General features: G+C 43.6%; 2 protein-coding genes across 3 annotated transcripts in view; one reads left to right on the top strand and one right to left on the bottom strand.

Annotated features, from left to right (window-relative positions):
• The window catches only part of FER1L5 (fer-1 like family member 5), a gene marked incomplete at both ends in the record, with an annotated part of 55,328 nt that extends 54,707 nt beyond the window's left edge, over positions 1-621 (bottom strand). Inside the window, one exon of the mRNA XM_081101517.1 lies at positions 537-621. Within this exon, the coding sequence (XP_080957643.1) occupies positions 537-621 (85 nt within the window). The remainder of the gene's footprint in view (positions 1-536) is intronic.
• Positions 622-10,052: 9,431 nt separating this feature from the next.
• The window catches only part of KANSL3 (KAT8 regulatory NSL complex subunit 3), a 38,759-nt gene continuing 24,284 nt past the window's right edge, over positions 10,053-24,527 (top strand). The window contains exons 1-5 of one of the 2 annotated variants that reach the window (XM_081101349.1): positions 10,053-10,088; positions 10,982-11,246; positions 14,741-14,911; positions 23,923-24,013; positions 24,109-24,294. In XM_081101349.1, coding sequence (XP_080957475.1) covers positions 11,032-11,246; positions 14,741-14,911; positions 23,923-24,013; positions 24,109-24,294 — 663 coding nt within the window. In that variant the 5' untranslated portion in view covers positions 10,053-10,088; positions 10,982-11,031. Of the gene's footprint in view, positions 10,089-10,540; positions 11,247-14,740; positions 14,912-23,922; positions 24,014-24,108; positions 24,295-24,527 lie in introns of those variants that run through there. The other variant, XM_081101348.1, reaches the window with a different exon arrangement.

Below are 24,527 nucleotides of genomic sequence, written 5' to 3' on the forward strand. Positions count from 1 at the left end.
GGACTGAAAGGTCCCAGGTTCGATTCCGGTCGAGGGCATGTACCTGGGTTGCGGGCACATCCCCAGCAGGAGATTTGCAGGAGGCAGCTGATCGATGTTTCTCTCCCATCGATGTTTCTAACTCTCTATCTCTCTCCCTTTCTCTCTGTAAAAAATCAATAAAATATATTTTTAAAAAAATGATTTAAAAAACAATAAGATAAAATCCTCACGTTGATCCTATGAAGCAGGTACTTTTTTTTCTTTAAACTTGAGTTTGTGGCATAACCCTATTTCATAGAAGTTTGGGATCAATAATTTGAGAAAGGTATTAATCTTCTCTTTTTCCCATAACTATGCCCTAGTAAAAACTTCAGAATAAAAGAAATAATGGTAATAAAGATGATAAGTTATGAAAGAACTGGAGGGTGTCCACCTTAGCTTTCTGTCAGACAGAGCATCTTTCACATAATAGAGCACCAATAATCCTATTTTTTTCATTGAATACATGTTGCCTCTTGGGGTGCCTCTCTTCCATCCAGAATCCTGGTGCTTACCTCTGAAGTAGACAGACACACAGGGTCTGGGTGGGGGGGTTAGGGGCGGGTTAATCTTGGCCGACTCCACTACAACACGCAACATGTTGGCGACTTCTTTCCTCTGAAGCTTCCTTCTTCGAGCACCTTTGTCCAAAGCTTCCCCCAGGGCTTATGGGGCTAGTGGACCCCTGAGTCTATTGCTTAGCAATAGAGGTGATGTCACAAAGGTGGATAGTTCCTGGTTCTGGGGAAGAATCAGGGGAATGAGAGGAGGAAGAAATCAGGGGATGAAGTCAGGGGCTTGAGGTGACTAGGACCCTAGCAACAAAACAATATGACTTTTCATTTCCTCTTTCTTTTCTTTATTCTTTTATTCTATCCTTCTGATTTCAAGATCAGAAATAAGGATACTATTTTCTCTTTATACAAGCAAGTTATCCGCAGTGAACCGTTGCCAAGGTCTTACAATTTAGATGAGAAGCGAGGCAATCTGAGCAAAGGGACAGGAAAGTAAAAGACTATTTCAATCATGTTTTAGGAGAAGTCCTGCCTAATGTGTAAGCAAACATTTAGGCCTTCTTTCATCTGAAGAAAACCAAAGTTCAGATATGAGTCTCTCTTTAACAAAGGAAATTAGCTCTTACGCCCTCTGGGTTTGTAAAGTTAAAGAAAAGTGTCAATGCCATTGCAATTTTGACTGCTCTCAAGGCCTCTTGGCTGAGGACAGAGTTGTGTCATTTGCTCTTGTCTTCCACAGGAAGGCTTTTTCTGCTTGAACATTATATAAGTTACATCTTATCCAGTCAGTGATTAGTGTGAAAATTAATGCGTGTTTAAAAATGCACATTAGTTGATGAAACCATTTGGGCCTTTGCAGGTCTGAATGTGTCTTTATTCTGTCCTTGCATTTGATTGATAATCTGGCTGGGTGTATCAGTCAGGATGGACTCTGTAATGCTGAGGTAACAAACAAACAAACAAACAAACCCAAAACATCAGTGGCTCAAAACAATAAAGCTTTTTTTTTTCTTTTAGAGCAGCATTACTAAGGTATAATTCACATACCATAAATTCTGTCTTTTAAACTATATAATTCAGGCTTTTAGTACATTCACAAGGCTGTGCAATTATCACCACTATTTAATTCTAGAACATTTCATCGCCCTGAAAAGAAACCTCATATCCATTAGCAGTCACTGCTCATTTCTCTCTGGAAACCATGAATCCACTTTTTCTTTCTATAGATGTGTTGAATCTGGACACTTCATATACATGGAATCGTACAATATATAGTCATTTAAAATATTTTTAATTGGTTTTGGGGGGGCGGGAGAGAGAGAGAGAGAGAGAGAGAGAGAGAGAGAGAGAGAGAGAGAGAATTTGTTGTTCCACTTCTTTATGCATTCATTGGTTGCTTCTTGTATGTGCCCTGATTGGAGAGCGACCACAACCTTGCATATCCAGACAACGATCTAACCAACTGAGCTACCTGGCGAGGGCTACAGTATGTGGTCTTTGTGACTGGCATAATGTTTTCAGTGTTCATCCATGTTGTAACATGTACCAGCATTTCATTCCTTTTTATGGCTTAATAAATCCATTGTATAAATATTCCACATTTTGTTTATCCATTCATCTGCTGATGGACATTTAGGTAGTTAACAGTTTTTGGTTATTATTAGTAATGCTGCCCTGAACATTTGTATACTTGGATATATGTGTTCAATTATTTTGAGCACATACCTAGGAGTGAAATTGCTGGGTCATCTGGTAACTCTATGTTTAACTTTTGAGGCATTGCCAGACTGTTTTCCAAAGTGGCTGTACATTCTGCAACCCCAATCAGCAACGTATGAGGATTTTTTAAAAAGGTATGGGCATTCTTCCCTGCCCCCCCCCCTCCCAGTTTTTAAAAAAATTGCTTTTATTCAGAGGAAGGGGGAGAAAGAGAGAGAGAGAGATTGGTCGGCTGCCTCCCACACGCACCCCAACTGGGAACCAAACCTGCCACCCTTTGATGCATGGGATAATGCTCCAACCAACTGAACCACACTGGCCAGGGCCATATGAGGATTTTAATTTCTCCACATACTTGCCAATACTTTTTTTTTTTAAAACAACTTTTTTTAAAATATATTTTATTGATTTTTTACAGAGAGGAAGGGAGAGAGATAGAGAATTAGAAACATCGATGAGAGAGAATCATCGATCAGCTGCCTCCTGCACATTTCCTACTGGGGATATGCCCGCAACCCAGGTACATGCCCTTGACCGGAATCGAACCTGGGGCCTCTCAGTCCGCAGGCCGACGCTCTGTCCACTGAGCCAAACCGGTTTCGGCACTTGCCAATACTTTTTATCATTTTTTGTTGTTGTTGCTGAAGATGATTTTTTAGCCATCTTAGTGTATGTGAAGCGGTAAAGATTTATTTTTCATCTTGAACTATGTTTCACGTTGGTGTCAACCAATTCATCAATCATTAATCAGTCAACACAGGAAACATCCACTATATCCTGAGCTATGTTCTATGAAGGACACAAAGAATCCCTGACTTTGAGGATTTATGCTCTCCTTACAAAACACAGAGGAAAGTTAACACAAAGTCTACAGTATACCAAAATTCTTTTTTCTTAAATTATTGATTTGCATGATAGAGAAACATTGATTTGTTGTTCCACCTATTTATGCATTCATTGGCTGATTCTTGTATATGCCCTGACCAGGGATGGAACCTACAACCTTGTCATATTGGGACGACACTCTAACCAACTGAGCTACCCAGCCAGGGCCGGTGCCACCGTTCTTACTGGAACATCTAGGGTCCTGCAGGCTCTGGTCTAAGTCTGTCTCTCCAACTTCGTCTCTCTCCACTCCTCCACTCACTGACCACTGCTTCCAAGCTACACTGTCCTCACCTTTTGTTGTTGTTGTTATCAAGCTCCTTTGTTCCCCAGAGCCTTTGTCTTTGCTGTTCTGCTCCTGGAGAGCTTTTCTCACAGCTTCTACCATGTCACTCATTCTCCTCTTTTGGTTTCAGCTTCAATGTCACCTTCACAGGGACATCTTCCCCGTCACCCAAGCCAAGACTCCATTACTGTCTCACTGTCTTTCATTGCCTTGTGCTTTTCCTTATTGCCATAGGCGTTGTGAGGGATTAAATGCCTAGGTTCTGGAGCCATGCTGTCTGGTACCAGTTCTGCCTTTGATACTAACTAGCTGTGTGACCTTGGGAAAGATACTTTACCTCTCTGGACATGACTAATAGAACCTCTGCACTGCCGAACTCCACTCCCACCCCCACCTTTCCTCTGGAGTCTAGACACTCGGGCTTCCTTGTGGCATTGCACAGGCATCTGTCTGGAGCACTGGGTCTCTTCCTTCGGGCTACGCTATTTCCATCAGCACTACAAGTCATTAGTCTCATTCCTGCCCTAGTAGGGGACCAAAATGAACCAATCCACTAGTCACCCCAAAATGACTGGACTTGACCCCTGATTGTGTTTTCCATCCCAGGGACATCTGCGTTTGACTCTAGCCCAGGGGTGGTGTGTGAGTGTGTGAATGTAGGGGTGGGTGATGAATCAAATCCCCCAGAGGCCAGTGAGGCTGCCCAGGGGGCGGGCATATGCAGACCCCATGCCTGCCACACCAGGTGGCCCAGTGCTGCCACAGACTCCAATGTTTTTCAAGAGAATCCAGAAATCTTGATTTTTACATGAAATCTCCAAAATTTAAAATGTTTGCAATTAAATAAAAATTTAAGATAGTAAGGTGAAGGCCAAAGGAAATGGTGTTGGGCTGCACTTGGCGCATTTGCTATCTCTGTATGGGTTCTTACCAACCTTTCCAGCCCTTCTGCAATGGCCTGGTCCTTCAGAGCCCAGCCTCAGGTGGCTTCCCTTCATGACCACCCTAACCCCCTCATCAGAAAATCTCAGGAAATCTTTCTTTTTCTGGAACATTCTAGGGTCCCTCACAGTAATTATTTGTGTTCTTGCCAAGTGCCGTTATTATCCCGTTTCAACACCACTCTGGATAAATGTTTCTTTTATTTTTCTTTTCTTTATTCTTTTTTCCAGTTTTTTTTTTATTTTAAGAAAAACTATTTTATTTTATTTTTTATTTTTTTTATATTTTATTGATTTTTCACAGAGAAGAAGGGAGAAGGATAGAGAGACAGAAACATCGATGAGAGAGATCGATCAGCTGCCTCCTGCATGCCCCCCACTGGGGATGTGCCCGCAACCAAGGTAAACGCCCTTGACCGGAATCGAACCCAGGACACCCCAGTCTGCAGGCCGACGCTCTATCCACTGAGCCAAACCGGTTCGGCAAGAAAAACTATTTTAAATATAATAATGTTACGTGCAATAAACTTTATTATTTCAAGAAAAACGATCTTAAATATAATAATGTTACATGCAATAAACATTAACATCTCAAGAAAAATGATTTTAAATATAATGTTACATGCAATAAACACCAATTATTCAAGAAAAATTATCTTACATATAATGATATTACATGCAATAAACATTAATATTTCAAAAACAAAAGGATTTTAAGTATAATAATACTAGAGGCCTGGTGCATGACATTCATGCACTGGCGGGGGGTGGGGGAGGGGTCCCTCAACCCAGCCTGGGCCCTCCCTCAGTCTGGGATCCCTCAGGGGATGGCTGCCTGCCGGCTTAGGCCCACTCCCCACAGCCAGCAGTCAGACATCCCCAGGGGGTCCTTAGCACTGCCATGGAGGCTGAAGAGGCACCCACCACCGCTGCTGCACTCGCCAGCATGAGCCCGGCTTCTGGCTGAGCGGGGCTCACCCTGTGGGAGCACACTGACCACCAAGGGCAGCTCCTGCATTGAGCATATGCCTCCCTGGTGGTCAATGCATGTCATAGTGACTGGTCATTCTGCTGTTTGGTCGATTTGCATTTTAGCCTTTTATTATATAGGATGTGATGCATCACATTGATTGATTTGTGTATGTTGAACTATCCATGCATCCTGGAGGTAAATCCCATTTGATCATGGTGTATAATCCTTCTAGTGTGTTGCTGAATTCAGTTTACTAGTATTTTATTGTGAATTTTTGCATCTATATTCATTAGGGATATTGGCCTCTAATTTTCTTTCTTAGTAGTGCCCTATTCTGGTTTTGGTATCATAAAATGAGTTTGGGAGTGTTGGCCTTGAAAATGAGTTTGGGAGTATTTCCTTCTCTGGTTTTGTTTTTTAGGGGGAGTCAGTGTGTGTCATAGAGACTGGTAGTTCTGCCGTTTGGTTGATTTGCATATTAGGGTTTTATTATATAGGAGGATTACCAAAACTGTACTAACATAGTATGATATCACAAAAGTTGTAGGAAATATTAAAAATCTGCAAATAACAGGATTACTTCTATTATGCTCTAGAATATTCCCCCCCCCCCTCTGGCTCTATTTTTGTTCATCAGTTTATGTTATTCATTATATTCCACAAATGAGTGAGATCATATGATATTCATCTTTCTCTGACTGGCTTATTTCACTTAGCAGGATGCTTTTAAAGTCTATTTTGTCGAATATGAGTATTGCTACTCTAGCTTTTTTTTCTTTTCTATTTGCATGAAAAAATTTTTCCCATCCCTTCACTTTCATCCTGTGTGTGTCTTTTGTTTTGAGGTGGGTCTCTTGTAGACAGCATATAGATGGTTCATGTTTTTGTATCCATTCAGCTACCCTGAACCTTTTGATTGGAGCATTTAATCTATTTACATTTAGGGTTATTATTAAGAGGTACTTATTTATAGCCATTTTAATTCTGTATGTCTAGGTTTCTCTCTCTGTTTCTTCTTCTTACAGCAATCCCTTACAGCAATCCTTTACAGCAATCCCTTACAGCAATCCCTTTAGCGTTTCTTGTAATGCTGGCTTGGTGGTGATGAACTTCTTTAGTCTTTTTTTCTTTCTGTCTGGGAAGCCTTTTATTTGACTGTCTATTTTAAATATTAGCCTTGCTGGATATAGTAATCTTGGTCTCAGATCCTTGCTTTCCATTACCTTGAGTACTTCATGCCATTCCCTCTGGCTTGTAGAGTTTCTGATGAGAAATCAGGTGTCAGCCTTATGGGAACTCCTTTGTAGGTAACAGTTTTTTTTCTTGCTGCCTTTAAGATTCTCTCTGTCTTTAACTTTTGGCATTTTAATTATGATGTGTCTGGGCGTGGGTCTGTTTGGGTTCTTCTTGTTTGGGGTTCTCTGTGCCTCCTGAACTTGTGTGAGTTTTTCCTTTACCAGGTTAGGGAAGATTTCTACCATTATTTCTTCAAATACCTTCTCTATTCCTTTCTCCCTTTCTGCCTCTTCTGGCACACCTACTATTCTAATATTGTTGCGTTTCACATTGTCCCATAGCTCCCTTAAGCTGTCCTCCTATTTTTTAATTGTTTTTTCTTTTTCATTCTCTAATTGAGTGATATTTTCAACTCTGTCTTCTAATTCACTGATTTGATCCTCAGCTTCCCCTAATCTGCCGTGTATTCCTTCTAATGTGTTCTTTATTTGTGTTAGGTCATTCTTTATCTCAGACTGTTCTTTTTTCATAGTTACTATATCTTTTTTCATAATGTTGAGCATTTTTAACATCATTACTCTGAACTCTGTTTCAGATAAATGTGTTATCTCTGGTTCATTTATCTCTTCTTCTGGAGAATTCGCTAGTTCTTTCACTTGGGGGTTGTTTCTTTGTCTCTTCATTTTGGGTGTCTGTTTGGGTTTCTGACTATGTATTAGGATAAATCCTCTACACCTCTCAATCTCTAGTGCAGGACAGTGTTAAAAACTGTTTTTGACTAATTGGATCAGGCAAAGCCCAAAGCCTCCAGAGATGAGGCCCAGAAATCAAGATTTTAAAAAGATTCCCAGGTGATCCTAATGTGCAGCCAAGGTTGAGAACCACAGCTCCAGAGACTGCCTCTGCCTACAGGCTAATAGGATTCCGACTTGAATTGCCCTCAGGCAATCGTCCTCAGGTGTGGCAAGAGTTTTTTCAACAGGGTGGGGCAGTTGCTTCTGCCTGGAGGCTACTTGTTATTTTTAATTTCTTAATCGGCCTCAGGGCAAGGTGTTTTCCAATAGGGTGTGTCAACTGTCTATCCCCCCAGGCAAGACAGATGTCTATCCCCCCAGGCAAGGCAGATGTCTATCCCCCCCACCCCCCCAGGAAAGGCAGATGTCTATGTGGGAAAGATGTCCTCTGGCTGTGTGAGGGAATGACTGAGCTGAGGAAACTTGGGGTGTCTGTCTTCTGAGCTCTATCCCCCGAGTGCCCATTCCTGGGTTCTGCTCTCACAGTTCCAGTCCACTTCACCCTCCCTCTGCCAGAGCACAAGGTGGGTGGTTCCACAGGGAATGTTTGTGCCTTGGCCCTTGAAGAGGGTGCCTGAACATTCAGCTGCCACTCCCTGGCAGGCAGCACCCCACTGCTTTTCACAGCTAGATGTTATGTGGGTACCCTCCTCAGTTTGGTGCTCTCTGCTGGGGAGCCCAGCTCTGGGATTAGATCCCAGAGTTCTCAGGAGCACCCCCACCCCCACACCCCGAGCTGAGATATCTCTCTGGGACTTCAGTTGCTGTCTGTGGGTCGCCCCTCTGCCTCTCCTACCAGTCTCTATGCCGGCTGCACCTTCGGTCCTTGGATATCAGGGTTCTCCCCTGTGAGTTTTCCATTGATTATTCAGGAAGCCTTTCCGTATTTCAGTTGTAATTCCAGCTTGTTCCTGGGAGCATGTCCGTGCAGCATCCTCCTACTCTGCCGCCATTTTTAATCTTGCCACAAGCAGTACTCTTTCTTTATTCTTAATAGGCTCTATTTTTGTTGTTAATCCTTATTCAGTTTCCATTAGTTTTTCAGAGAGAATGGGAGGAGGGGGAGAGAAGGAGAGAGAGGGAGAGAGAGAGAGGGAGGGAGAGGAACAATGTGAAAGAGACGCATAGATGGATTGTCTCGCGCTTGGCCAGGCAACCAACTGCAACCCAAGTACTTGCCCTTGACGGGGAATCAAACTCCTGACCCTTCTGTGCCTGGGTTGACGCTCCAACCACTGAGCCACGCTGGCCAGGGTTTAATGGACTAGGCCAGTGGTCGGCAAACCTTGGCTCTCGAGCCACATGCGGCTCTTTGGCCCCTTGAGTGTGGCTCTTCCACAAAATACCACAGGCAGGCACGCACATACAGTGCGATTGAAACTTCGTGGCCCATGTGCAGAAGTCGGTTTTCGGAAAGGAGATAGACGAAACAAGTATACAAGATGAGTGTGGATGGGAGAGTTGGAAGGGGTCGACCTCAACAAAAGTACCTCAATCAGATTGAGGACGTTTTTAGCAAAGGCCAGCTTAGGAGTACCCTAATTAAGTTAATAACAATGTACCTACCTATATAGTTTAAGTTTAAAAAATTTGGCTCTCAAAAGAAATTTCAATCGTTGTACTGTTGATATTTGGCTCTGTTGACTAATGAGTTTGCTGATCACTGGATTAGGCTCACAGCAACTTTTTACCTTTCTATTTGTTTTTCTTGTGATTGTTTCTTTCTTTCTTTTTTTTTTAAAATATATTTTATTGATTTTTTACAGAGAGGAAGGGAGAGAGATAATCAGAAACATCGATGAGAGAGAAACATCGATCGGCTGCCTCCCGCACGCCCCCCACTGGGGATGTGCCCGCAACCAAGGTACATGCCTTTGACCGGAATCGAACCTGGGACCCTTCAGTCCGCAGGCCGACGCTCCATCCACTGAGCCAAACCGGTTTCTTCTCTTTCTTCTTTTTAAAAACATATTTTTAAATTGGTTTCAGAGAGGAAGGGAGAGGAAGAGAGAAATAAAAACCTCAGTGATGAGAAAGCATCTTTGATCGGCTGCCTCCTGCACGCCCCACTGGGGATGGAGCCCACAACCCAGGCATGTGCCCTGACGGTGAAGGGAACCGTGACCTCCTGGTTCATAGGTCAATGCTCAACCACTGTGCCACACCGGCAAGGCATGGTTGTTTCTTTTCTTTTTTTTTTTTCTTGGTTGTTCCATTTTATTTTATTTTATTTTTTATTTTTTTATTGCTTAAAGTATTACAAAGGGTATTACATATGTGTCCATTTTATCCCCCCGCCCTAGACAGTTTCTTAAGAGTAACATTCCTGACAAGGACATGCAGGGGGCCTGCTCTGGCAGCGGTGAGGGGCGAAGGGACCTGGGGTGCGGGCAGAAGGATTGGGGCTGCAAGAGCCAGCATCCTCCTTGGCCCTCGAGCTCCCACTGAAAACGCAGGCGGCGGATCCAGGACTGGGCGCTGACCTGCCTCGGAGATCCGATCCCGAGATCCGCGCCTTGCAGGCTCTCCGCTCCCCGCCTTTGTGGCGCACAGTCATCCACTCCGGGTTTTCCCGCCTCCCGATCCTCCCTTTCAGGCTATAATCCGTTTCCGCGTTTTGCTCGGAGCCCGGAGAGCCGAGCTTGGGGGCGGTAACGCGCACGCGCCCTGGGAGCCGCCCGGGCCTAGCGCGCGGCCCGCGGATTGCGGGTGAGGGAGGTAGGACCGCTGGCGTGGCGGGCCTTGGGGGTCGCGGCCCGGGGCGGGGCAGGCGGGGGCCCAGCGAGGGCCTCGGGGCTCCCTGGCATTCGGGGACCCGGGGCTGGATCCCGGGCCGGGGCGGCCGGTCGTGTTGGGCCACCGGGCCGGACGGGGGCGAGGCGGCGCCGCCTGGTCGCGAACTCTCGGTCACCTTGGCCTAGTCGCTCCCTCCCCTCGGCACCGGCGTCTTCACCGGCGAAGTGCGAGCGATAAGCCCCGCCTACTGCACGGGGGGTTTGGAGGTTCCGGGGCGAGACCCCGGGGGCGGCCGCTGTCCCGGGCGGTTTGCGGGGCCCGCCCACCCGGGTAGGGACGAGGTCCTCCTGGGGTGGCATTTTGTTACGGGCTTCGCGAGGGAGCCCTCATTTGTCCGTTTAAAAACGCCAGAGTATTAGGAAGTTGTTGCAAAACTTTTACTTAACGTAAAGCAGACTTCAGGCCTCCCTGAGGCCCGTGCCGCCTGCCCCGCCGGAGCGGGTGCCTGGGAGCTCGGGACGGCGAGGGGCGGCAGGACGCTCCGTGGCTCAGGGAGAACGAACCCCCGTGACCGTGCTGTTTGCCGCAGCCTTTCGGCCCTTCCGAGCGGAGGCGCCGGCCGAGCAAGTCCGCGTCTGTCGGAGGGAGCCGTGCGCCCGCGCCGCCCCGGCCTCCGGCCCCCGGCGCACGGAGACTGCGCGGAGCCTCGCGGTGCCGGAGCCTCCCGAGGGCGGAGTGGGACCCAGGAGCCTCCCCGGGGTGGTGCGGGAGCGCAGGGCCCGGGCGTCTCGGTTGTGACAAAAGTCAGGAGCCTGCGGGATGCTCCTGGTTGGGAGAGGGGTGGCCTGTTGGCGCTGACACGCTTCCCGCCGCAGGTGGCCGGCATGCAGACGGCTGCTCTCTGACCGGCCGCCCCTCCCCGGACATGGCCCACCGGGGCGTGGAGAGGGACTTCCAGTCTTCGGCGCGGCGCATGGGCACCTCCCTGCTCTTCCAGCTTTCGGTGCACGAACGGGAGCTGGACCTGGTCTTTCTGGATCATAGCTATGCCAAGCCATGGAGTGCCCACCCAGACGCCAGTAGTGCCCGGCCCACGCGCATGCTCTTTGTTACTCCCCGGAGGCAGCATGAAAGTACCATGTGAGTTTGGGCTCCTCTCGGAAGGGCTGCGGTGGCCCCCGCTGGGCAGTGGTCAGATGGATTAAAGAGGACTTTACTGGGGGGTTGGGGCGGGGGTGCTCGGGTATCAGGCCTGTATGGACATCGGCATTCAAGACATCTGCCAGGAAAGCAAGATGTTCCAGAGAAAGTAAACAGCCTGTTCCATGTGGGTACTAGGATTTGTATGGAAAGAGGAAATGGGAGAGGATTATTTAGCGGATGAAGAACAGACTGAAAGGCAGTTGACTTAAAAACTGCCACACAGGATTAGACTCATTCCTTTAGCCCAGTGTGCCGGCTTGCCCCGACACTGGCAGCAATAAACTTTTCCTGGCTTCACCCAAAAAGTTTAGCTGGAGTCTGTTCCCAAGACCTTGCTTTCTCCCTTAGCTTGTTTCAGAACTGTCACCCATGGGTGATCTAAACCCTTCTTAGGTCTGGTCGTATTTTCAGCTGGACTAATTACAGGATAAGGAATTTTTTAAAATATATTTTTATTGATTTCAGAGAGGAAGGGAAAGGGAGAGAGAGGAACATCAGTGATGAGAGAGAATTATTGATGGGCTTTCTCCTGCATGCCCCCAGCATGCCCCCTCCTGGGGATGTGCCCCTGACCGGAATCGAACCCGGACCGATGCTCTATCCACTCAGCCAATCCAGCTAGGGCAGACATTTTTTTCATAAATTTAGTATGTAATAGGTGATATAGTTACATTTGGCTTAAATAAACCTATTTAGCAATTCTTTTGAGCTTTAAGGTGTTCTAACTATATTTTAAGATTTGTTGGTCTGTTTTGATGACCAAATCACACCCTTCGTAATCTTATAAACTGTTTGGGGAAGAGGTTTTTTTTTTGTTGTTTTTAATTTTATTTATTGGTTTTAGAGGGGAGGGGAAGGGAGAGAGAGAAACATTGATTCCACTTATTGCATCCATTGGTTGATTTTTGTGAGTGCCCTGACCAAACCAGCAACCTTGGCACTTTAGGACAATGCTGTGACCAACTGAGCTACCCACAGTCAGTGCTTTGTTTGTTTGTTTTAATCTGATCTAATGTCTAATCTTTCCTCTAGCACAGGTTTAGGTTTGTTGGGGAATAGAGATCTTATATTTTGCTTCTTTAGATCCCCCATTGAGCCTTAATGAGCTAGAGTTACTATGATATGTGTTTTAAACACATACAGAATAGTGGTCTTTATTTCATTTCCTAAGGATGGCACCATTTTGTTGGCTTTTTTTGTTGTACGGGGCACAGGATCTCTGACTTTAGGGAATTTTTCAGCATAATCTTGATGCCTCTGGCTTGGGGCATAACTCGTAGGCTCCTTTATGTAGAATTGAAAATTTTACCTCTGTTTTCTAGTTATGTAATAGCTTCTTGCTAACATTGGAACGCCCGTGTTTGTATCTTGTATTTTTTAAAAGTGCGGTTCTGTAGACTTGGCTATTTCAGTCCTTAGAAAATTATTCCCTCTAATAAACCGTCTCCATATATATAGCCCTTGAAAGTGGGAGTTTGGCATGTTCTGTGAACTCATTTTAGGCCATTGTGTCTGAAATATGGTTGCAATGGGGATGTAAGTGGGAGCTAGGGGAGAAGTTGGATTTATATTTTTAAAAGGTCACTGAATTTTTGCTAGGAGGCCATTGCAGTAGAGGGGGCAAGAGGTCATGATAACTTGGATAGGAGCAGCAATAGTACAGATGGAGAAACATGGATGGCTTTGAGATTTATTTTGTAGTAGAGTCGACAGGACCTGCTGTGCTGAATTGGAAAGGAACCAGGGTTAAGGCCTAAGGTGATATTAGGATGACTTTTAGATTTCTGGCTTGAGCAGCTGGGTGGTGCCCTGAGTTGGGGAAAGCTCAGGGAGGATATGTAGGAATGATGGAATCAAGAGTTCTTTATGAGGCACACATGTCTAAGTTCTTTATGAGGCACACGTGCCTGGTCCAGAGAAGATAATCAGCTCTTTCACCCGCCACCCAATCTAGCTGCACATGATTTCCTCTTCATTTCAGAATGGTGTAATTATCCCAGCCATTGGGAATGCATGCAGTAAAACATCAACGTCAGAAAGTGAAAGTGATGTTTGGTAGACAACCACAGACCAGTTTCATTGGCATAGTACTTGGGGTGACAGTTGGTGCAGTGAAGAACCCTATGGTACTAGGATTTCATTAACATTTTAAAATATGAAGGATTCTTCAGTCCAGCCTGCATAGCTGAGTGATTTAGTGTTGACCTATGAACCAGGAGGTCACAGTTCGATTCCCGGTCAGGGCACATGCCTGGGTTGTGGGTTTGATCCCCGGTATGGGGCGTGCAGGAGGCAGCCGATCAATGATTCTCTCTCATCATTGATGTTTCTGTCTCTCTCTTCCTCTCCCTTCCTCTCTGAAATCAATAAAAACAAAAAGAGGACACTTCAATAAAGTACAAGAAAACTGAAAAAAAAAGAGTATCTTAAAATATATATATGTATATATATATACTCACACACATATAAATATAAAAATAAAATATGAAAGATTCTTCAGATGTCCATTTCTATTTGTTTCTATTCTAGGCCCTTTTCACAGTGAGTTAAATAGCTGAGGGTCTACATTCCAAGGGATCTGTCTTAGACAATCATGGGCTTTTACAGCATATAGTTACTACCAGTTGACTTGCTAGTGAAGGGGAGAGTTTGTATGAATAGTTAAAACTCAGATCAGTACCGTCCCACAGAACTTTCTGCAGTGATAGAAATGCTCAATACCTGTGCATCCGATATGGTAGCCACCAGCCATATATGTCTGTTGCACACTTGAAATGTGGTTAGTCTGACTGAGAAACTGAATTTTTAACGCTGTGTAATTTTTCTTACTTTATTTATTTATTTATTTTTTTATATATTTTATTGATTTTTTTTTTACAGAGAGAAAGGGAGAGAGATAGAGAGTTAGAAACATCGATGAGAGAGAAACATCGATCAGCTGCCTCCTGCACATCTCCCACTGGGGATGTGCCCGCAACCCAGGTACATGCCCTTGACCGGAATCGAACCTGGGACCCTTCAGTCCGCAGGCCGACGCTCTATCCACTGAGCCAAACCGGTTTCGGCAATTTTTCTTACTTTAAATAGTTTCATGTGACCTATAGTTGTATTGGAAAGCACATATAGGCATTCAACTATTTGCTTATGGAATATATTTGTCTTTTTTAAAAAATAGCTATTTGTTATTTTTTGCATATAGTTATTTAAAAATGACTTAACGTCCCCTAGCACATCAGAGTGTCAGAGGGCAGAGACTTGACAAGTGTGGGAAAGATGACTTTGAACCATAATTTTCTTGTGGATATAATGTGCTTGTGCATATTTTAAAGCTGATTATATTAAAGAGATATTTTTGGCAACCAGATGATTGTTAAACATCTGTGTTGTATACAGTACATGTGGCCTGGTCCTATCTTCTCACCTGTTTACAGCGAGTCAGACGTCCCAATAGATGTGGAGACAGTCACATCCACCCCCATGCCACTCTACGACAATCAGAAGGCACGCAGCGTGATGAATGAGTGTGAACGGCACGTCATCTTCGCCAGGACTGATGCAGACGCCCCTCCCCCACCAGAGGACTGGGAGGAGCATGTCAACAGGTAGGCTACTCTACAGGAAGACTGGTCACTACAGGGTTGATGCTCACTGCCCTGTAAATGTTTTGTATCATCATCTGCATTGAAACACATTTATTAGGCACTTACTTCATTTGCAGCCACACACATGTTCTTCTAACTCTGCATTGTAAGTCACAGCTCACTGTGTGCAGTGAGCTCTTTGAGAGGAAGGCTTGCATCCCAGCCATCTTTGCATTCCTGACACTTAGGACACTGCCTGGCATATAGTAGGCATATGATAAATGTTTATCAAATAAATGAATTAATTAAATTTGATAGTTATGCTAACTCTGTAGCTTATGTAGTATAAGATCTGATATGGGAGTTTCCCAGACTCCAAAAAAACAACCACCCAAAACATTAAATAAATGTATATTTGTAGGATACTGTTTTATAAGGTCTGTAGCTAGGTCATGAAAATGTTTTGGAGTCACATGAAAAGCTAACAGATGTTTGACTTGAGTGCCTGTTAAATACATATTTGCAGTCTGGTTTTGAGGGAATACTTCAGCCCATTTTCATGAATTGCCTGTCTTATTACCATGGTTCTTACTGACCCAGGGACTCCACACTCCTCTCCAGGTCATTTGTCATTGTTCTTTTGGCAAACATTTATCTTTTGCTTATTGCATAACAACCTTATGAAGATAAAATTTACATACCATATAACTCACCTATTTAATGTGTACATTTTAGTATATTCATCATCACAATCACTTTGATGAACATTTTCAGCACCCTAAAAAGAAATTTCATATCCATTAAAGTCACTTCCCATTTCCTCCCAACCCCTCCAACCTCTGGTAACCACTAATTTTCTTTCTGTCTCTCTAAGTTTGCCAATTCTGAACATTTTATATAAATGGAATCATACAATATGTGGCTTTTGTGTCTGGCTTCTCTCAGAATATTTTTGAGGCTCATGCTTATTGTAGCATGAATCAGTACTTCATTCCTTTTTATTGCTAAATGATATTTCATTGTATGGTTGTACCACATTTTGTTTATCCATTCATCTGTTAGTGAATATTTGGGTTGCTAACACTTTCTGGCTGCTATGAATATGCTGCTTTGAATAGTTATGTACTTGTTTTTGTGTGGCCCTATGTTTTCAGTTCTCTTGCATATTTACCTAGAAGTGGAATGGCTGGGTCATATGATTGCTTCATATTTAAGTTTTGGGGGCTTTCTAAACTGGTTTTCAAAGGGACTACAGCATTTTACGTTCCAACCAGCAGTGTAAGAGAGTTCTAATTTCTCTACATCTTTGCCAACCTTTATTATCTGTCTTTTTCTTTATTATGACCATTCTAGAGGTTGTGAAGTGACAGCCAGTTGTGGTTTTAATTTGCATTTCCCTGGTGGCTCTCTATCTGCCATATGTAAGGGAATATTAAAATCCTTACACAGGAGCTGGTAGCTGGTACACTTGCCGTAATGTTGGAGAGATCTTATTTTATAATCATGAAAGAGAAAAAGGACACTCTGTAGGAAAAAGGATAGGAAGTTTGAGGCAATTGTCATGAGTCTGGTCTGAAGTCGGGAATGAGGTTGAGCAGGTGTGCCCTGTGATCAAGGTGGGGGCTGTTAAAGGAGGGGCAGCTCTGCACTTTGAAGAGCTGGTGAATAAGTTGTTTAGGATCTTGAACTGGAATGAACGTTGTGCCCTAAGAAGGGGAAAATGCTCTCCAAAGCTTCAGATACAGAGGAAAACTCTGCTGTGAGTGAAGGTCAACTGCTGGAATATTCCCAGAGTCAATGAATTCATCAAAATGGCTATCATTGTTGTTACAGTTAATAATAAAAAATAGACAGTGGTAGTAACAACAACAAAAAAACACCTGTTGTTTGTCAAGTACTTTCTGGGTGCCAGGCATTGTGCCAAGCGCTTCATGTCCATGATCTCTTACTCCTCACAGCAACTCTTAAAGGTATATCCCTTCTTCATCTCTATTTTACAGGATGGAGAAACAGCTCAGGATGATTAAAAAATCTTAGGAAGTGATGGAGCAGGAATTTGTTCATAGTAGACAGTCCACCTCCAGAGCCCAATGTTCTCAAGTATTCTACCTGCTTCTTAAGGGCAGTCAGTAGCTGATCAAGGTGACCCCGCATGGTTAGGTATCCCTTTGTGGTGTCCTCAGTGTGCAGTTTCAGAAACTGCATGGGAGAACTGTGTGAAGTTTTTTATCAGTTCACCATGGACATGATCGAGAGATTGGGGGGACTTTTTATAATTACCAAAATCATCAGACACTTAGTAATACATATGAATACCAGTTTCTTAATTTACAAGGACAGCTATATCTGTAAGGCAGGTGAGACACTGGAGTGGCCTGGCCAGAGCATCGATTCTCAGGAGAGTCTGGGAAGCCCTTCTATTCCAGAGTGGATGGCAAGTACAGAGTCTGCCCTGGAGGACTCCTCCTTTAACAAGGTAGCTGGATGCACCCATCTTTCCTCAAAGCAAGAAGGGCTCCCTGATTAGGCCAGGGCACACCTTCACCTGCCCTGCAGAAAAACACTGACAGACTCTTATCTTTGGCTTGTCTTTCTCCATGGGGACCTCCATCCTTCTGTTATGACATTACCATAGATTGATATGGTTAATTAGCGCTCAGTTTATCTCAGATTATTTGTTTTTTTAGTGTCTGATGAAATTTTGGAGGCGTCCTTCTCATTAGCAACAGGCTTACAAACCATCTCTTCAGGTAGGTCACTTTTGCACACAGCTAATTTTATTATTTGATGATACTTGCTTCACTTTCAGAGGTCACTGAACTCTGACCTTGTTCCCAAACTCTGGATCGTAACCTGTTCGGAGCTTGCAGTTAGTTCCCTCTACTCTGAGTATAAAACTTGTTGCCACTCTTTCCCTTGACTTGATTGTTAAATTGCTGATTCTTTTCTTGTTGTATAAAATAATGTAAAATTACAGTTTCCCATATCAAAAACTCATGGTCTATAGGACCAGAAATTTGTTTTTCTTCAGAGATCTTTCAATGGACTCAGAAACTTAATTTTCTTTGTTAGTGCCCTGGGTTCCCCTCTTGAATTATTTCAGTAGTAACTGCGTTGAGATAACTTTCTGTGTGTAGAAAATGAAGCTCCCCAACTGACTCTGACTTTCTGTAGTAATGCCTGATATTTTGTGAAACAGCTTAAAAATCTTCTCTGACTGATTGAATTGTCTAGATGAGAGTGAGCAAGCCAGTGCCCAGGCACCACCTGGAGCCCAGTGATTGTTTTTACATAGCCCTTGAACTAAGAATAGTTTTCACATTTTTAAGTGGTTAAAAAAATCAAAAGAAGACACATGAGCCTAAGCTGGTTTGCCTCTGGATAGAGCACCAGCCTGCGACTGAAGAGTCCCAGGTTTGATTCTGGTCACGGGCACATGCCTGGGTTGCGGGCTTGATCCCCAGTAGAGGGTGTTCAGGAGGCAGCCGATCAATGATTCTCTCTCATTATTGATATTTCTGTCTCTCCCTTTCCCTTCCTTTCTGAAATCAATAAAAATACTTTTTTTGAATAAAAAGAAGAAGACACATGAAATTCAAATGTCAGTGTCTATAAGCAGTTTTATTGGACCACAGTCATGCCCACTCTTTTGGTATTGTCCGTGGCTGCTTTTGCATTACGACTGCAGAATTGAATAGTTGTCACAGACCATCTGGCTCACAGAAGCAAATATGTACTATCCAGTCCATTATAGAAAAAGTTTGTGGACCTCCTATGTCTGCATGCCAAAGTTCTGTGGCTTGAAGAACTTTGAAAATGATTTACATTTTGTTGGGGTAGTAATGTTGTCCTGAAGAAGTTGGACTGGCTTTCCCCCCCAAAAAATGTTTCTCAAATGTCGAGTTTAATTAGATGCACAGCTTTTAAAAGATATTCAATAAAATACTCGATACATGATATGTCTCAGCATTGCTCAAATGGATTTTAGGACATTTCCAATATTTCAGTAAAAGAGTCTAGTGTCCTAAAGCAGGTTGTCTTATCTTAGAAATCAAAACTTCTCTGAATTCAGCCAAAAGAAAACCATTCTCCTTTTCTAAATTTGCTCTAATCAATGTTTGAAATTTTGAGTCCAAGATCTTTGTGTTGATTATTTCCCCTCTCTCCTTTACTCACTCCCCCCTAACCTCTTCCTCCCTCTCAATCTCTCCCTCCCCTTCATTCTTTCCTTCCTTACTCCTGGTATCAGAGAAAGAATAATTACCTTTGAAAATTGGTCTAGGACCAATGTGACTTTTTGGCTGCTTTGGATAAGATGATCCAGAGGTCACACCATTCAGGATCAGAACATGGGGACCATGAGATTATCTGATCTCACCTAAGAAATGAAGAATAGGTGTTTCTGCACTTGTGGAAATGGAATAGGTTTAGGGGGAGGGACTGGTTGACTCACTGTAGTTCCCATCAGCTATTTGACTGTTTAGACTTGTATTTAAAATTCTGTCTCCTGTTTTTAAATTTTTCCTTAATTATATCTTTTGCATGCTTTTTATCTTAATCTTAGGTTAGATCTTTTTTTTCCTGCCCACTAAATTTTCCAGCCTTCCACAAAGCTGACAAAATATAGAGAACATATTTCAATTCTTGGAGTCACTTTTTGTATATCCAGCAGCAATCCTAAGAACTTTTTCAGGGAATTTAGACTCCCAACATTGTGGTTTTTTAACTTAATTGTAGCTGTCATTGATGTAACTTCAATGTAGGAGTAACTTCTAAATAGCTTTCTAACCCCCTTCCCATTTTGTTCACATAATTTTCCTTGCTGTCATCATTTTGGGTTTCAGAATAAATATAGAGTAAAAAAAAAACAAATAGAGAAAGCATCCTGTTATGGAATAACAGGATAATTTTGGAAATGCTTGTTGGTGCCTCATAAATTATGCCTCATTCACTGTCCTTGCAACTCGATCAGTAGACTTTGAGAAAGCTTAAGAGATTGTTAAACATGAAGAAATTGTGTTGTTGTCTAACCTATAAATGAACAGTATTGCTGGGGATAAGGCTGCAGTTTAATAATGCTTCCATGATGTCGTAGGTTCTTTACACATATTTTCACAGAACTAGAAATTTGAAAATTTTAATGCATACAGCCTTTGATCTTTCATTTCCACCTCAAGAAATTTATCCTTCAGAGATACACAGCCATATAAAGTTGGAGATAGATGTGTGTATTGGGGGAAAGGAGGGGCGGACACTGCAGCTGTTCATAAGATCAGTTAAAGGGACACAACCTAAATGCCCACCAGTAGGGCAAAACCAGCCAGTAAAAACAAAGAGGTGTGTTAATGTGGAAATAGACCCACTATCTCCAGAGAGTTTTTCAAACTGCTTGTGAGCATCCTGTCTCCTCCCCCACCACCAGATCCCCGAGCCCACTCGAGACTCCCTATACATGAGAGCAATGCTGCTAAGAATGTGAACCAGCTGTTCCCATAGCCTTCTTGGATTCAGGGTGTGCAGAGTCCCAACACTTAAATTGAAGCTTCCACTCCCTGCCTCCCAAGTCTAAAATCTCTGAATATAAAACTACAACCAAACCTGACTGGATCCTGATGAAGTCACAGAAATAAGCCAGGAGAACTAGTGGAAAATAAGAAAAAGGACAATTCTCAGGAACCCAAGACTGCTTCTGGTCCCCACAAGCGTGTTACAAAGTGGGGAGGTTTGGAGGTTGAGAAGGGATTTATTGGAGCAAGCAAAGCTCCTAAAGAATTCTGTGATCATGGACTTAAGCTGCTTTCCTTCAACTTTTGTTTCCATCTGTAATCATAGCTCATCTGAGTTTTTATTGCTAGAGGAACCTTAGAGATCCATGCTTATTTTACAGTCAAGGAGACTGAGGCACACATCTCGCTCTTCACTGCAGAGCTGGTTAGAGTCGCGGCTCTGAGTTAGTGTTCTCCTGGACTGTGTAACTGGTCAGTTGTAAAACATAGGTGAGATTTTATTTGCATAAGGAAAAGAAGTTGAACCATATTTTCCTCCTTTATAGAGGGTATTTACTCTTTCCAAGGACAGTGAGACAGTTGTACAAAGTGAATTACAAAGGATAATTTATCCTCCCCCTTCATGGTGACTGGGCCATGTTATTGGTATTCTTAGAGAAATGAGCTATAGAAAATAGGGTACCTTCATGGTGGGTTGTGATGGGAAGGATGCTGGTCTGCTGTAAAGTAAGAGGTGTTGGAATTGTTTGACCACCCTGGTATGGTGGAAGGCTCGAGTTAGTTGCACCTAACTCATGTTTCAGTGTCTTCTGCTCAGTCCCCAAGGGCTCAGTGTGGTGAGGAGGGTAAGGGTTTGAGTTTGTGCCCAGCTGTTAACAGGGCATGGAATGTCCTGTACACACAGTTTGTCCATGTAGTCAGCAGAAGTCAAGTCCCTGCTATGGGTCAGATACTGTTTTATGTGCTGGAGATCTAGCACTTCAACAAAATCAACAAAAGTCCCTGCCATCTTGGCCTCTACATTCAGCAGAGGGAGACGACTAAAGAAAGAAAGAAAACGGGTAGAATGTGAGATGATGATATGGCTGGAAGGGGGCTAGGGAAGCGGTATTGGCGGTTTTATAAATAGGGATTAGTCAGGAAAGCCACAGTAGAGGTTGACATCTGAGCAATGACCTGAAGGAGGTAGAAAGGGAGCCATTGTTCCAGGGAGGGAATGGACAACTGGGGCCCAGCCGTGATGTGAGAGCATGCAGAATTGGGTTGTGGTGGGGTGGGGGGCAGTGTGGTGAAGCCACAGAAGTCAGGGGCAATCGTGGATGATGATGTGGCTTATTCCTGCTACTTCATCAAAATCCAGTTGGGTTTTGTTGTAGTTTGATATTCTGAGAGTTGGGACTTGGGAGGCAGTGAGTAGGATCCAGACAGCCTATGGCAATGACTTCAGCTTTTAACAGGTTGATATGTGGCCACTGAAGGGCTTTGAGCAGAGTGACATGATCTGACTTAGGTTTGTGTTTTTTTTAATATATGTTATTGATTTTTTTACTTAGAGGAAGGGAGAGGGATAGAGCGTTAGAAACTTCAATGAGAGAGAAACATCGATCAGCTGCCTCCTGCACAACCCCTACTGGGGATGTGCCCACAACCAAGGTACATACCCTTGACTGGAATTGAACCTGGGACCCTTCAGTCCGCAGGCCGACACTCATCACTGAGCCAAACCATTCAAGGCTGACTTAGGTTTTTTGATTGATTTCTTTCCAAAATTAATATTCCAAATTGACTTTCCAAAGGTTGTACTAATTTATATTTCCATCAGCAAAGTAAGGAGACACCTATCTTCTTACACCCCCACAACACAGAGTAGTATTAAACTTAATTTTTACCCATTTGATAACTGAAAAATAATATTTTATTATTTTAATTTGCATATTTGATTTTGAACAGGATTGACTATACTTTTTTGTGAACTACCTTTTCATGTTCTTTATCCATTGTTTCGAGTATGTTGTCTTTTTCTTGATTTTCTAGTGGCTTTTTCTACTTTAATGAAGTGGCAGGTGTTTTGACTATGTTTATGATACATCATTTTTCTCCTTTACAGAAGTTTAAAATACTTATGTAATTATAGTTATCTTTCTCCCTTTTGTAGCTTCTAGGTTTTAGGTCATACTTAAGGCCTTACGTATTTTAAGATAGATAGATATCACTATTTCGTCTAGTACTTTGGTAACTTTATTTTTTTATATTTAACTTTTTATTCCACTTGAAATTTATTTTTGTACGAGTCCAGGATGCCTTTTTAAAAAATGTATTTTTATTGATTTCAGAGAGGAAGGGAAAGGGAGAGAGAGATAGAAACATCAGTGATGAGAGAGACTCAATCAGCTGCCTCCTGCACACTCCCTACTGGGGATCAAGCCCACAACCCCGGCAGACCGGGAATCGAACCCTGACCTCCTGGTTCGCAGGTGGATACTCAGTTATGAACCACAGCAACCGGGCAGCATTTCTTTTCCAGATGGTTACTGCTCGTCTCAGCCCTACTTCCTTTATCCCCACTGGTTTGAATTGCTACCTTGGTTTCATTCCAGGTTCTCTTGAATCTGTCACCTACTTTAAAACGTTTTTTTAAGGTAATCTTACCACCAGTTTGATTTATGGCTGGGAGATTTGGTAAACAAATATTGAGTATCTTCTGTTAGCTTTCTCTCAATGTCTTTAGGAAGATTACTGCCCAGAGTTGGGGTCTCAGAGTAATAACGATTGACATGAGTGGGATGGAGGGGGACTTTAGTAAGCTCCATATCACTGTGCAGGGTATGACAGGTGGGGACAGGGCAGTGGGATGGGTTTCTAATTGCAGGGTTTCTACGTGTGCCAGCTGAGTCGGAGGAGGGCACATCCCGCCATCCCCAGCAGGGTAGAAGTGTGCCTGTGTCTGTGCTAAGATGGCGCAGTGTTGACTCACATGGAATAGGCATTCAGAAATAAATTTGTTAACTGAGTGATATACAGAAATATGGTGAAAAGGGAGAGAGATGAGAGAATAGCCACTTCGCTTGTTACATTTCTGCTCCTGAATCTGATTTAAATATGCTGCTATCGCAGTCTGAGTTTCTGGTAACTAAAACGCTTGCTCATCTTGTCTGCCTCTTTGTGTGAAATATTAACGTTGTGAAATTCAAATATGTTTGTGCAATGGAGCCATGCTTTTATTTACTCATGGATTATTTTAGCCACTAAGTAAATAGTTAGCTTGGCTAGCAGTAGAAAGACTTCACTGTGACTGATTTTGACTTGTAGTGTATATATCAATACAAGTGTATGCTGAGGTGGCTTGTTGGCAGGACTGGGACCAGAATCTCAGTCTTGTGCTTTAGCTCCACGGTCTTAGACTAAGCTACTCAAGGTATGCTGTTCCACAGTGGGAACAAAAGACATGGCATGTCCTTGTGCAGTGTACATGCATGGGGAGTGCTCCCAGGGTTTGACTTTAATTCCTTGGAGTTTTCCCTACAGAACGGGCTGGACAATGGCCCAGAACAAGCTATTCAACAAGATCCTCAAAGCGCTGCAGTCTGACCGGCTTGCCCGCTTGGCCAACGAAGGGGTGAGACTCCAGAAAGCTGTCCACAGTGTGTGCCCCCCCACCCCATTGCTGACAAGGTGGACCTCATGTTTTATCGCTCCATGCCCGTCTTTCAGGCTTGCAATGAGCCAGTGCTACGTCGAGTTGCGGTGGACAAGTGTGCAAGGAGAGTGCGGCAGGCTCTGGCAAGTGTAAGCTGGGACACCAAGCTGATCCAGTGGCTGCATACCACCCTGGTGGAGACTTTGAGTCTGCCCATGCTGGCGGCCTACCTGGATGCCTTGCAGACGCTAAAAGGGAAGGTAAGGCTATGATTGGTATCTGTCTTGTGCTGGGGCAGCCAGCCTCTGCTGTGGGCTCAGGAAGTGGGGCTTAGCAAGGTCATTGCTTGGTCAGCCAGGAGAGCATGACTGAATGGCAGGTCTGCTATTAAAATAGGAGACATGGTATCACTTCACATTTTTGTCTGGTATAAACGTCTTCAGCCCTGCTGGCTCCAGGATGAGGTGTGGACTTGAAAACCAGAATACACTTG

This window comes from Myotis nattereri (genome assembly GCF_964212035.1).
Source record: "Myotis nattereri genome assembly, chromosome: 10".
Taxonomy (NCBI): Eukaryota; Metazoa; Chordata; class Mammalia; order Chiroptera; family Vespertilionidae; genus Myotis; species Myotis nattereri.